General features: G+C 39.7%; 1 protein-coding gene across 1 annotated transcript in view; it reads left to right on the top strand.

Annotated features, from left to right (window-relative positions):
- Positions 1-6,029: 6,029 nt before the first annotated feature.
- The window catches only part of PHACTR2 (phosphatase and actin regulator 2), a gene marked incomplete at both ends in the record, with an annotated part of 31,649 nt that continues 23,307 nt past the window's right edge, over positions 6,030-14,371 (top strand). The window contains 2 exons of the mRNA XM_010190740.1: positions 6,030-6,110; positions 8,782-8,937. Of these exons, the coding sequence (XP_010189042.1) occupies positions 6,030-6,110; positions 8,782-8,937 (237 nt within the window). The remainder of the gene's footprint in view (positions 6,111-8,781; positions 8,938-14,371) is intronic.

The following is a 14,371-nucleotide window of genomic DNA, read 5'->3' on the forward strand; positions in this document are numbered from 1 at the left end:
TTATGAAGAGATTGAACAGGACTGGACCCAAGAAGGACTGGACCCATCCAGAAAGTAAACCTGGATTATATGAATTGTAAGAATTCTAAAATTAAAAAAGGTTCCCAATTTATTTTTCCTCTAAATTTTATATGTGAGTTTTACCCCTTGTGACTTTAAGATGTGACCTGCAAATTGAGGCATTTGACTGTTCAACAGTGGTACAGGAACAGTTCCCAGAGTTTTTATGTTGAGAAAGAAGAATGTATCTCAGCGCTGATCAATCTCTAATGAGCAAAGATTTGGAATACATCTTCAAGGCAAATATAGTTCATCATCTTGCTTAGGTGTTATTGCTGTTCACCCTCCTGTCTACGTACAAAGCTTTTTCTTCCAAGCCTGGCTGTACTTTCTGTCCTGTGCCAGTAGCTGGCTGTGGGCTAGGTAGAGCTTTCATTCATGCTGGTTGCCCAGTAGTAACACAACTAGTGCTGGTAAGAATGGACCAGAATAAGTCATTTATGTATTGCCTTCCAGTGCTTTCCTGCATTTCCTCCTCGGTCTGGGCCAGAAATGCAAATAACCTCCCGAGGTATCTCCGTATAGAGAATAATAGGGATAAATTGTACTGTTCTGCAGCTCTAGCTGTAAGGGGTTGTGTCCCCAGGAACAGACAGGGTGCCAGCCTTGGCTGCGTCATGAATAAGCTGTAGCTTTTCAGAGCAAATCAGGTTAGCTTGCAGTGGAAGTGTATCTTTGCATGCTTGAGAACTGTTTCACTGTCAGGAAGCCTCAGAGCTATAGGGAGTTATTAATATTTTTTTTAATTCTATGTATGTAAGGGATGGAATCACTTACATCTGTGTATGTGCTTCCTGTGAGACTGGAATTTGAAATGAAAACTAGTTTGGATTGCATTAATCCTGCTTCAGATGGTACTTTTGGGGTGGAGGAAAGGAGGTTATCCCTTTATTTCTTGAGAAAACAGACACAGGACCAACAGAGACTGAGAAGGTAGATCTGCTTGGCAGGTTGCCCCTTGCTGCATGCTAACTTGCTTATCTAACTTGAGAAACAAATGGGAAAACATCCATATAAAATAAAAATAAAAATCATACAGGAAATCCTCTTCCTCAGACTACTCAACCAGAGATGTATTTACTTTACAGAACAGGGTATGTGCATGTACGTGTGTGTGCATGCATCTTACATACAGGAAATTAATTTCCTGGCCTGAGACCATGGGAGAGTACAATGGTAGCCACATTTATTGCCTATTCTCTTAACAGGGCAACAGTTTGATAAATCTGTATGCAACTGAAGAAAGAGTTTATTGTAAGAATGCGGGCTGTTGGAAGGAGCTTTTATTACTTTATCTGGGCTTTCAATAGGCTTTTTGAAATAGGTTCTTGCTGCAGCCTTGCCAGGGCATGTACCATGCCGTGCTTTGACAAAATCTCACATGACTCTCTTATGCTAGCAATTGGAAGACGTTCATAAACAGCAAATACCACACACACACAAAAAAAGATGGAGGACTGGATGTGGAAGTATTTGTGTCGATGTGGGAATGATGTGTGGAATTTTTTCCTTTAGCAACATACTTTCCATGCTGCATCTCAGAAAATCTGTTCTCTGGGCACTGGTTGTATACTTTCTGCCTAGAGGGCTTTCAAAATTAAGTAAAAGCAAACAGAAAATGGCATCATCTCAAGGGTTTCTCCACTCCACAATGTGAAGGAAAAGAAGGCAGCCGTTTGTGTCTTGGCACGAAGTAGATGCCACTTCAAAGCTGCACTGCAAGGGTATATTCGGACAGGGAGCAGAAGGTGATTTTAGCTCTTACTAGGTCAGGGAAAACTTAAAAATCAGAATTCTCTCAAGCTTCTCTTGGAAGAACAAAACTAAAGACTGGAGAATATCCAGAATCTCACAGCACTCTGACTCTTTGTGTCAGAGAATGGGTTTTAAGACTGAGGTCTAGAGCTGCTGAATATCACAGTCTCTTTTGAGGGCCTAGGGAGGGATGAAAACTGCTTTTTGAGGTAAACTGTTCTTCTGATTAGTGTTATCATTATATGTATTGGGCTAAAATTGCAAATGTTTGTGGGATCCCTTGAATGAGTAAGATTTACTCAAGTAAAGGAGGGCAGCATACAGTGTGATAAGTTCACATGCTTGCTGACAGTTACACCTGGAGTCAAGGTTTGCTTGTGACTGCAGTTGGGGAAAGTTTTTGACTTGGGATTTTTTGAGTCTGCTGGAGCTTAATGTCTGAGAGTGGAGTCCATCTCACTTCAGCCTTCCTCAGCAGACAAGGGCTGATAACCAATTACACTTAGATTCAGGACTGACTTGTTTGCATAATCGATCTCAATACTTACCTGTATACAGATGGAGAAATTGTTTTCTCCATTTTATTATTGCTTGATGCTATAAATAATATGTTGATGTTAAAGTCAAAGTGTTACATATATTCACAATTTCATATATACACATGTATCTATATCATATATATCATGGACATGTTAAGATATATATATTCACATATATATCTATATATATGTACACACATACATGATTATATACACTCGTGACAGAAAAGATTTGCAGTAATAAGATGAGGTGGTCACTCTGCTTAAGGATGTCCACGTGATGGTGGTACAGCTAACAGTATTTATCATGTGTTTGTTCCAGGACAGTGCTAGTCATGTACTCCTGAGTGAGGAACAGGTAATAACTTGTAAGATTAGAGATTGCAAAATCTATGAAAGTACCTCAAAAAAGTACCTCTTATTGAACACTTAACAAATGTCAGTATGTTTGATAATATGACTTAATCTTTCTATGCCATAATTTACCTATCTATACAGTCATGGTAAGACCCTTGCATATCTCACATGGGTGTCAAGGAGAAAGCCATATTGTCTTTGGTTCACTCAATTGCTGGGGTGACGTTTGGGAAAACTAAGAGTTTTCTGTTCAAGTGAAGGTTTAGGTTGATCCTCAAATGTCATCTAGGCCCAGGTGGAAAGATAATGTTAAAAAAGAAACTGTTCACTGAACACAGTGCAGTCTGTATCCTAAACAAGGAAGGGATGGCAAAAGTAAGATACATAATAAGCAAATAAAAGCTGTAGCATGTGCACACCCATCAACCTTCGCTCAAACATTTCCTGACTTCTGAATGCTTGACTTTATAACTGTCTTATTTTGAGAGCATTTACTGAAACATAACAGTAGTCAAATGTGATTAGCTTGAGTACTTTGAGACCCTTAAAGCTCAGAGCAATTGGGCTGTAATAATCAAAATACTTGACTGTGTAACTGTGAAATGTATTGTATAGTCCAAAGTCTGTAATAAGCAATAAATTACAATTACCCTGGCTAAAGAGCACCCAGTATAGGTTCATAAGTAGACAGGCTACTCATTCCTTTTATACGAGGGGGCATATTCTTGGTCACTTTGATTTAAATGAAAATTCTGCCTTATTCTTTGTAGGAATTAAAATAATGATGAATCTCACAGTGAATACTAGCATGATTCCTAATGTTCTTTCCATGGGCCAAATAATATTTTAAATAAACTATCTTTTCAAGCTGAATTAACCAAGCTTAATCAGTTTAAATAAAAACACCAGTCATGGCTAGCATTTTAGATGATGAAGGATTGGGGTTTAAGCTTCTTATCTGTTCATAGATTTTCTAATCTTTGAAGTGGAGATAGTTATGTCTAAGGGATGTTAGGAAACCTATGTAATGTTAATAAAATGCTTTGAGGTCTTCCAGTAAAAGTGTAAGGAGTTAATATCTTTTAATGCCAATTGGCATTTCCCATGATAATTAATTTGGTACTGTTGTTAATTCAGTGTTGTAGGACTGAAAAAATACATCATCCTGAAAATGGAGAGAGACATTGATGGGGGATCGGATTCTACATGCTTTCGAACTTGATGGAAAGAGCATCATTGTTTTCAAGTGGTATGGGATTAAGTCCCACAAATAAATATATGAGAGTTGATCTCATTTCACTGTCCCAGAGAAAAGAGATGTAAAAAGGAAGCAGAGAGGAAAAATATTAGGAAGTAAATTGTACTTGCAAAGCTTAAATAATAGTAAGAGAACATAAATGTTCACCTACATGAAAAAATCTTTGCAAGAATAGGGCGCGCTGCTGTGCTTTATTTGCCATGCCAGTAACACGTGTGATGCACAGCTGCAAGGCATATACCTTAAAAAGTAATGGAACAAATAGGAAGAGCTCCTGTGTAATTTAGGGTCAGAACCCAAGGCAGTCAAACCTGGTCTGAGCTCAGGCTACCATGCTCTCCCCGAGCAGGCTGGCTTACATAGAGTCTGCAGCCACGCTCATGGGCTCCTTTATATTGTCAAATGTGATTTGAATGCCTTGAAGGTTTGACCTTTAACGGAGGGATCCCACAAAGTACCTGAGTATATAAACAGACTAATGACAGCTTATTTGTTCTTCTGCCAGTACTGTTTGCATTCACAAGCTATTGATCTCACAGGCATGGGTAGCTTGGGCTGGTCTGGTCAAAATGGTTATTGCTCCCAGTTCTTCTGTCAGAAGTTGGTGCTTTTTGGGAGGGAAATGCACCCCACGTGGAGCATTTGCTGAATCCTGGCACTTTGCAGCATGAGAAATAAACCTGGTGCTGTAAATTTGAGAAGCACAGAATCTGTCTGAACTTCTGTTCCCTGGTGGAGAAGAGGAGTGGGAATCCATGAGCAGTGGTGCCTTTGGGCATCTTGAGTTCAGCCAGCCTGGTTGCAGGTCAGCAGCTGGGGTTACCTGCTGTGATGGGAAATGTTCATCAGCTGCTACATGTAGAGGGTAAATTTCTCAGAAGCACCAAATTGCCTCTCTCCGTGCCTTCACAGGGGCCGTTACTTCACTGTATGGCTGTTCACTCTGGACTTGCACAAGTGAGATTGACAATACTTCTTGCAGTATTTAATCTGCATACAGCAATTAGACTGGCTCTAGAGAGTAATTGGATTACCAGAGTGTTTGAATTAGTTGATGAGATAAATAACTCTATCCCATAGCATTAATAGGATGAAGTCCAGCACAGCCAAAGCTTTGCCACATGCCCTTAGTTTGAGCTCCAAACGTCACAGTCACAAAAACTCAAAACTTGGGTTTTGATGTCCATATGTAAACAGAATCAGGATGGCAGATTAACTTTTTCTAACAGCGCAGACAGGATTTTACAAGTGATTCTCCTATTTTGTAGACTGTGCACCATTGTTGCATGGATCATTACAGATGATGTAGTGATGGCCTCCCAGATCAATGGCCAAAACGTCTTGGTTTGGTGGTGGGGTGCAGTGGGAAGTTATTTTATTTTACCATCTGTAAATTCTTTTCCTTATAAAACTATGGGAAATAAACATAATTATTAAAATGCTCCATGTCACAGTCTTTCTTTATGTGTCATATCCTTCTTTTTTTTTAACCTAAAAAACAGGATACTGCATTTTTTTCCATGAAAGCCAACCAGCTTCGCTGAGGATGTTCCCTTTTAGAACAGAACTTTCTAACTTCTGTTTAAGGTCATTTTTTTTCCCTTTAAAACAGTTTGCATGTCATAATGGCTACCCTGTGAGTTGCTTGCTTTGAGCAGGAATTGTTTCTTCCAACTCAAATCATCTACAAAGCAGATGGAGGTGTCCCCAGCTGGGTAGTCACCCCAGTTAATGGTAAAAAGGTGCTTTTATGTGTTAAATGCTTATACTGGAATGAGTTCAGTTTCACTCTGAAAGTACCTTTTTCCATTGACTGTAAAAGAAGCCTTAGGGAGCCTCGCTTAGCTGAAGGCATTGAGTCGGATGAATTCCCCCCTTCTGTGCCTGAAATTCTGGAAGAGTATTTTCGGAGAGTGTCCATGAAAACCCAGACCACTTCTGCAGAACCAGAGGAAACAAGGTTTCTGAGGGTTTCTTTAAAATAAAAATATTTTTCTGCATTTTTTGCAAGCTTCAGCAGTACAAGAATAAATCTGTTCTTAACTGTGCTTTTTCTTTAGTGTTGGAAAGGAAGATTTCGACAAGACAAAGCAGAGAGGAGCTGATAAGAAGGGGAGTGCTGAAGGAAATGCCCGAGCAAGGTGATAACGTGTTACCTAGAATTTAGCTCCTAAGTGCTAAACATGGATTATAAAGCCACTATTTTATTGTTTCCATGTAGTCTAAATAGGTATGAGGAGACAAAGCTGAGAAGTGTAGAAAATTGGCTGAAAAATTAGAGGCTTTAGGACCACCAAGCAAATGAATAGCATCCATTTCAAAAAGCAGCAGTGCTGGGATCATACAGATCCCACCACTATCACATAAACCACATTCACAAATGGCACAAACAAATCTGAGGGGAAGACACCCCTTGTTTTAAAATGAGGTAAGGTTTAGTAACTGGAATTAACCGGAATTTGTGTTTTGGAAAGCGTGAGTAAACTGTGGTTAACACCTCTGTGCTACATCTGATTATGTTTTTAGTGGTATTCTTTATAATATTATTGGTCTTCTATAAAGTAGATCAAGTAAAATTCAAGTGAGTAAAATAATTTTCTGTAATTTAATATTAAACCATTCATCATTTTGTCAAAGAGTCCAGGAACTCCATGATTTCCAAAAATATTTTTCTCCTATAAATTGTGCTACTCTACCTGAGCTGAAGAATCATGACAGTATCAATGTGTATGGTTATATCATACATACTGATATTTTGAAGTGAAGAGTTTGTCAACATGTGAACATCACTTGTCTTTACAGTGTTTTGCTAATTGCCAGGCTATGGCATGCAGCATAGCTGGCTTCTGAACTTGTATCTGCCACTGTCTTTGACTTAAAACAAGAAATGCAAACTCTCCACACCTCAGTTTGTCCCTCTGGGATTTTGTTGCAGTACATGCTTTACTGGGGGGCAGCCTGACTTTGTCCATTGATGGTTATAAATTGCATTTAGACTGCTGGGACAGGTAATGAAATGTGTTAACATTTCAGGTTGGTTACAGTCAGTCTGAACACAAGTATTTATTTGTGCTAAAAGTGTGAGTGCTTTGGTCATCAGTGTCCTTGACCCTCTATCCCACTCTTAAAAGTGAGTTGGACTTTGGCTCCTTTACAGACACTGAGCAAAGTGAGAAAAGGATGTAAAGAGAAAGAGTTTTCTCCCCTTTCTCCCATCTCAAGAAGCCCGTCAGTCAGGTCTGTGTTGCCTTCATGACAATGTGCTTCTTGTCTGATGAAAATTACAGTTTTAAGGAGCAATTTGAAAGAATACAGGTGATAAAAAAGAGATGATACAGTAAAGATGGTGGTTGAGCAGTGTGAAGGTAGAAGGAATGACCATGGAGATGAAAGCTACATGGGGAAATTGCATAGAATCTTGAAATGTAAGAGGTAAGAAATGTGAAGAAGCGACTGTTTCACATGGGATGAAAAAGAAAGAAGTGGAAAGGGGCAAGTGTCACTTGGAGGCAAGATGTGTTTGCAGAACCATGACATGGATAAGAGGAGGGAATGCCACATGCAGAGGCAGAGAGGAAAGAATGGATTTATGAACATCTGGAAGAAAGGAGCTGAAGAAACTGACTGTTGTGGTAGGGTAAGAAGGAAGCCTCATACAACTGTCAGCTACAGTGAATGAGACAAGGTTCAGAAGACAGACCTTAGTTTTTATACCTCAAATTGGTGTGTGGGCGAGAATGAAACCATCAGCTTAACTCATGGAGTAGCCCAAGGTGGTAAGAGAGAGGCTGTATAATTGTGTTGAAACCGTGAAACATCGAGATCTGATAGCACACATCAAGGAAGAGGAGAAGAAAAGAGTGAAATTGCTACAATTAATCAAGAAACAATGGGAGAAACCAGAAGAGACACCAGGTAGATTTTCATAATTTTTGGATGGACAGCAAGAGAACCCAGCAGAAGGAAAGCAAACATCTATGTGAACTGCAGTGGGGTGTGAGCAACATAAGGATAGCAAGCCTTAGAAATGACCAGAGAAGAAGATTAGCAGCAATTTTGAAATGCATGGAACAGAGAACAGAAATTGGTAAATAAGGGAGGAGAGAAAGCTGTGAGCTAGCAAGAGTATGTAGCATTTTTCAGGAATATAGAGGCAAAGAGGGAAGAGAAAGAAGTTGTTTTTCAGGGTTAAAAAAAACCCTCATAGCTGAGGTACTCTGAGTAAGTGAGTAAAATATCATCAGACTTGGGAAAGAATTTAACTTGCAGAATTTAATAATGGTATGATACGTGATACAGGAAGACATCACCTTGGTTCTTAAGGCTGGATGATGACTTTGTGGCCTATTTTATTCATTAACTGGGCATGCATATTCTGAGAACTTCTGTCTGAATTCCTGGCTGATTTACCTACTGGGATGCACCACAGTAGTCTTACAACTCTGCCCCCAGTTGCCCAGATTTGGAGATGTTGCAGCTCCGTTGTGGTCCACGCACAGCTTTCCTTGCTGTGTAAAGCAAGATGCAGGGAGGAAGAGAACAGGATGCTAACGTGTACAGGCACAAAGCTGGACCTGAAAACCCACGTGCACTTCCAGGTCCACCACTGCACCCAAAGACCGTGGAAGCCTATAGAGTTCCTTTACAGCGTTAACTTTTCAGAGCACATCTGCAGCCTGACATTTCACATTTCAGTTAAGTCTTTCTGCTTTGCTTTTGTGGAAACTTGAAAGCAGAGGGGTGCTGTGTATTGTCAATAGGTGCTAAGGAAGCAGTTAAACTCAACAATAGCTTTTTAAATTTTCATTTCAGATGGTGATGTAACGGTGAATTTTGAAACTTCAAATGGACACACTGTAGCCGTTGGTGAAGAAACCATACAGGAAGAAAATGGGGTAAAAACCAGTGGTGATAATGGTACTTTATCAGAGAAAGCATCAGCATTGGAAGGAAAAAAAGATCAAAAAGGTAAATGAACACGTTCTTCACAAATTGTTTTCTGCATACTTAAAATATTATAACATGTCCTTCCATTAGCACCAATACATGCTGTGAGTTCTGTTCTGCCACAAGGATACCAGCAGAACCTGCTGAGAAGATAAGACTTGTGAAGCATCAGTATTTCATCACTGGTAGGCATGCCTTTTACTGTGGATATAGTAAAGTCATAAAGAGAAGCGTGGTCTGAGCATGAAAATGCGTGCAAGGGTGTTCAATTTCTAAATTCAATGTGAGCCTTGTAGCCATGGGCAAGCTTTGGTTTCAGGTTTTCCTTTTGTGAAAGACGCGAAGTGCATATGCATCACCTTGCAATATCATTGTAGAAGTGGCTCATGGGTTGAAAGTTCGAAAGTGTTAAAGCCACTTAAAAACCATGTATCATTTTGAAAGTAACGTCCACAACTCATTCCTAGTGGTTTTCATTAAATCTCCAACACTTGCAGTCCAGCTCTTCAGAGATATTCAAGGAGCTATATCTCTGCCACAAACCGAACCTAGGTCACTTACGGAAAATGAACTTTATGACTATAGGATTTTCTATAGATTAATTGCAGTAAATATTGCTAAATATTTGGCAGTCCCAAAGTCCATATTAATTTTGTTACCTTTACTTAGATCTTCCTTGGTAGCAAGAGTTTGACTGAGTAAGAAAAAGTAAAGATTAATGCAGAACCACAGGATTTTGACCAGTTTCATTTTCTTTCTCTGGCCTCTTGAATAATGCACCACTTACTTTCCCTGACAAAAAGTGTTCTTAAATACTATTCCATTTATTGGATTTTCATAGAAGAAAGAGTAAAGATACAAGAGATTGAGAACTTCATAGCTGGCTGTTAAACTAAGCAGCCTTTGCAGTGTCTTCTAGTAACCTCTACTTAGTGATGAATGAGTCTGTGGAGGTTGAGAGGGTCAGTTTGTCTAACACAAAAATTTGAATTCTTCTCTCAGCTGTGTAAATCACTTGACTATGTAAAAAATGACTGGATGTCCAAGGAGAACCGCCTTTCTTATGAGATTTCTAGTACTTCTTGTCACCCAACAAGACAGAAATACAAGATTAGCCTCTTTCATGACATTTAAATACATCTGTCTTTTGGTACCAACTAGAACCAGATGTATATTAAGTCAAGGGGAAAAAAGCATTTTAAAAGCCATGGAAAACTCCTTTAAAATGGTTCAGGTTAATGTTGAGGTTAGATCAGCTCAATTATTTTATGCATCCCTAAATACAGCCTTTTGGAACTCTCAGGTCTTGGAACTTTTTCTGAGGTACAGGTTATTTTTAGAAATACATATTTTTAAGTATGTTGAAATCCCCTCTAGCTGACTTTGCAGAATGTATAACTCCAATGAAGCAGAAAATGTTTGATATCTATTTCAGACACTTTATTACACTTTGCACTCCGTATATATTGTGCTGACCTTACAGGGAGAAATTAAAAATTATTGCTGTACAGGACTAGACTCAGTACAGAAGGATATATAGCTGTCACTCCAGTCCCTCCCAGAAAATGAAGTATATATGGAAGAGGGAGAAGAAGAACAAAAAATGAGCAACCTTGGTATTCTAAGCTTCAGAGGATGTCAATATGACCATATAGAAGATGCAAAACACTTCAAGTATGCTTTCCTCTTAAATCTAAACATGAAGTTCTTCTACTCATGAACATCTTGAGTCCCCTGTAAAGGAACAAGATAGATTTATTACAGAGGAATAGTCTGCCCAAAAGAGGTGTTAAGAATCAATTCCACACATCAGCAACGGTGTTACACAGCACAAATCCAATACAACTCACTGGATAGTCACTGTGAATACACTTCAGTTATTCTTTACTTTATAGCCCATTAAGCAAGATGATGAGTCAGTCTCTTGAACTCACTGGAAGAATAAGGCCCACTGCATCTCACGGATCCATCTCACCTGACAGATTAATCCTTGATGATTTTTTATGGCAGACGCCATAGATAAGCATTACACCCACACCCACTGGCAGAGTGAGGAATTAATAACCGCAGAGTGGAGGTTTGCTAATGCTCACAGAGCATCAAAATCAGAGCTGGAGCAGGAATACCTAGCTCACTGTCTTCTGCTCAGGCCATAAAATACGCTAGTGTATCAGATCACAACCCTCCATCATGTGAACTGAGATAGTTGGAGTGAATATTAGCTGGACAGTCAGGAGTAATGGATGCAAGGAGTTCATTTTTAGTGAGGATAATGTTAGGCTTTTTAGAGTCGTGAACTCTTCTGTGTAAATCTTGAAGGTAGTTCCTTCAAGAACATCTTCCATGTTTATAAGACCTGAAGACAGGATTAATTGCTGCTCTTCAGTAGCATGATGTGCTGCAGTTCCAAATCCAGAGGAATCAAAATGTTCCCAAAAATGCATCTCAGCCCCTGAAATTTATGAGGTTATTTTAAAATGCTTTAATGAAATGGTGGTGGTCTTTACTTGCTCTCTTGTTCAAGTGGGACTTAAAAATGGCCTTCCCATATAAATATGATAGTAACTGCTGGAGCTGGAAGCTTAAAAAGCACAAGTGATATAGGCACATCATGATAATATGGTGAGAGTTGGCAGCAACACATGGTAGAATGTAAGTATGTAAAAAGTTGGAAGAAGTTAGAGGAAAAATGTTGTTTCGTAATGAACTACAGAAGTACAGTATCAACAGGGCAAGGCTCAGCCATGCAGTGTGAAAATGAGTTAAACAGATGCAAGTGAAGGAGACAACACCTGAAAGCTCTTCCCTGTGCTGCCAGGCAGTTCTATAAACTGTGTACCCATCTGCTGCCTGTCAGCTCACAGGTGCCTTTTGTAGTAAGTGAAAAAGTTCTCTTTGGCAATTTAGTAGTGTAACTATTGCTGTCTGTAGTCATGATGAGATGTCAGTCATCCAAGCAGGGTGTTTAAAAGGAAATTTCTCCTTTATAGCAGGATAATAAGAAGCTGGTGACAGTTTTACAAAAAACAGGTAATTGATGGATAAAGCTTTGCAAATGAGATTTCAAAGAAATCTTTTTCCTAGATAATTTAGTCATGTTATGTTTTTACTGGGTTGAGCTCTGAATACTTTTGTTTTGTTTTGTTTTGTTTTGTTTTGACTAAGACCAGTCACTAGCATCTTATGCTGAAAATAAAGAGCTGAACTGTAGCCATTCTCTGTGAGCACCCTGGAAGGGATGCAGAGCAGTGGGTAGGCAAGCAGCACATCAAAGTACGCCCCGGTTGTCTGGGCAGCAGAGAGGACTGCACCATCGTGCCAGGGCACCTGACCTGTGGCCCTTGTCTGCAGTAGCCCCAGCAGAACCCAGCGCTCTAGGTTCCAGGTGGGATATGAGCATCACAAAGGGTATCTAAGGAGTCTGTCTGCCTCTGCCCCAACAGCAATGTTGGAGAAGACTAAAAGCCATATCAGTAGAATAGATGTCAAAATTGTTGCCATTTGCCTCCCTGAAAATATGGGGACATAGTATGCTGACGCAGCATGCATGCTGTGCATTGTAAAACCTCCTGGTACTGTGTCAGAGCTGCTTTTCTCCATTTTACCCTCCCAGGATGTCTCTGGCACACAGATAATAAAAGAAGATTGGAGGCACAAGCTCTGGTCTTGTAAGCATGCATTGTTGCTGACCAATGCTTTAACTTGTCTATCAAGGAATGCTCTTCAAAGTCCAATTTTCTAGGTTCCTTTTCTCAGAGGTCTTTATTTCCCCAAGGTAGAACTAAACCTGTTGAATTTAAGATGGTAACCCTCATCTTCCAAGGTCTCAGGCAAGAGCCTGCTTTCTTTCAGTAGACTAGTCCTGCAAACCATTCACTGTGAGAGACAGGGCAGACTTTCTTCCCTCTCGTGTGCCTTCCTACACTCCTGAGCTCTGTAGATCATCGATATGAGCACCATACATAAAAGGTGGGTAGTTTTTTTTTTGTCTGACTCCCAAAGAATCTCTCACTCCAGCTGAGTTATTTGCTGGCTAAAACAAGTTCTTCTAAGAATAGTATATCTTCAATTCATCACCTGAACTATGTAAATGAGAGTGAATCCAAATCTTCTTAAAAGGAAAGCTACTCTAGATACAGATGTCTTTGGGCAGAGCCTGTCCACTAAGTCAGCCAGGCTGGTTCATGCCAATAGACTGACATGAGAGGCATGGACTTGCACCCACAAAAGGTGAGTAGCAGAGGAGAGCTCCTGATTTGTAAAGCTGCTGTTTGTGTTGTTTTGTTGTTTGGTTTTTTTTTTATTTTCTGAGAAAGATATCCAAACGTGGCTCCAGAAATAAGACTGTAGATGTGATTTTAATGAGCTAACCATAGAATTCTCTGAGCATATCTATACAAAAAGTATGTATAAGCCTACATCCCATTCACTTTCGAAGTCTCCCATAGACCAGGAAATAGTAAAAGTATGCAGTTGACTGAAGATGTTTTGGGTGTTCTCTTTTGATTCAGTAGCTTGCTTTTTACACAAAAGTTGGACAATTAGCAATGTGAAATGACGGTCAGTGGGTTGGTTTTTTTCCTTTTTTACCTTGGAACCAGTGCTCAATATCTGAACATGGTTGCTTTAGGTCAGATGTTACACCTGTCCCTTTCTCCCCTCTCCTGTTTTCTACACTGTCTCTGTTACAGGACTACTTGCACATGATGCTGTTGAAATTGTAAGGAAGGAAGGTCTGGAAGTCTGCAGATGTACAGATCTGCTCCTCCATCTTCAAGAAAGATTAATTAAAAACTGCAGAGAGAGCTGCAAAAAGCATCATGAGACTGCTGTTCTTGTTCAGCCTAGCAGATCAGAGCCTGAGTGCATTTGATGAATGTAACAAGTTGGTATATGGCCAGGAGAGAGCATGGCTAGAGGACGATGCTGGCACAAGTAGAAAGGAATAAACAGTAGCTTGAAATACATTTAGACTGGAAATTCAAGGGAGCTTTTTAACAATTAGAATGGTTTTTTTCTTGAACAGAATTTTAGTAGCAATAGCAGGAACAAAAAAATGGAGCTGGTCAAATCTGAAGTTTATGAAAGGATTTGTATGAGTTAACCACCTGCATCAGCACAGTCAGTGCGTCAAAAAAAGAGACAAAAGGCACCTTGTCTTGCCCTGTGTCCCATGTTTCTGAAGGACAGCTTCCGGGGTTTTGATGAATCAAAACACAGCTCTCTGCATAAGCTGGAAACTCATGATTCTCAAAACTCTTACTGATTTTCGTTTTGCAGGGAGTCATCCCGCAAAAGACAAATCATACATTATTTCCAACTTCCATTTTGCATAGTGTTACTTCATCGAGTTGTGCTCATCTTCCAGGGGAAGGGTGCTTTGCAGTTGATGTAGTTTATGTTCTTGTGCTGCAGCACTACTGGTTTTCTGTGAGCTACCTTCATGTCACTGCTT

The sequence above is a fragment of the Mesitornis unicolor genome, unplaced genomic scaffold (genome assembly GCF_000695765.1).
Source record: "Mesitornis unicolor isolate BGI_N332 unplaced genomic scaffold, ASM69576v1 scaffold54138, whole genome shotgun sequence".
Taxonomy (NCBI): domain Eukaryota; kingdom Metazoa; phylum Chordata; class Aves; order Mesitornithiformes; family Mesitornithidae; genus Mesitornis; species Mesitornis unicolor.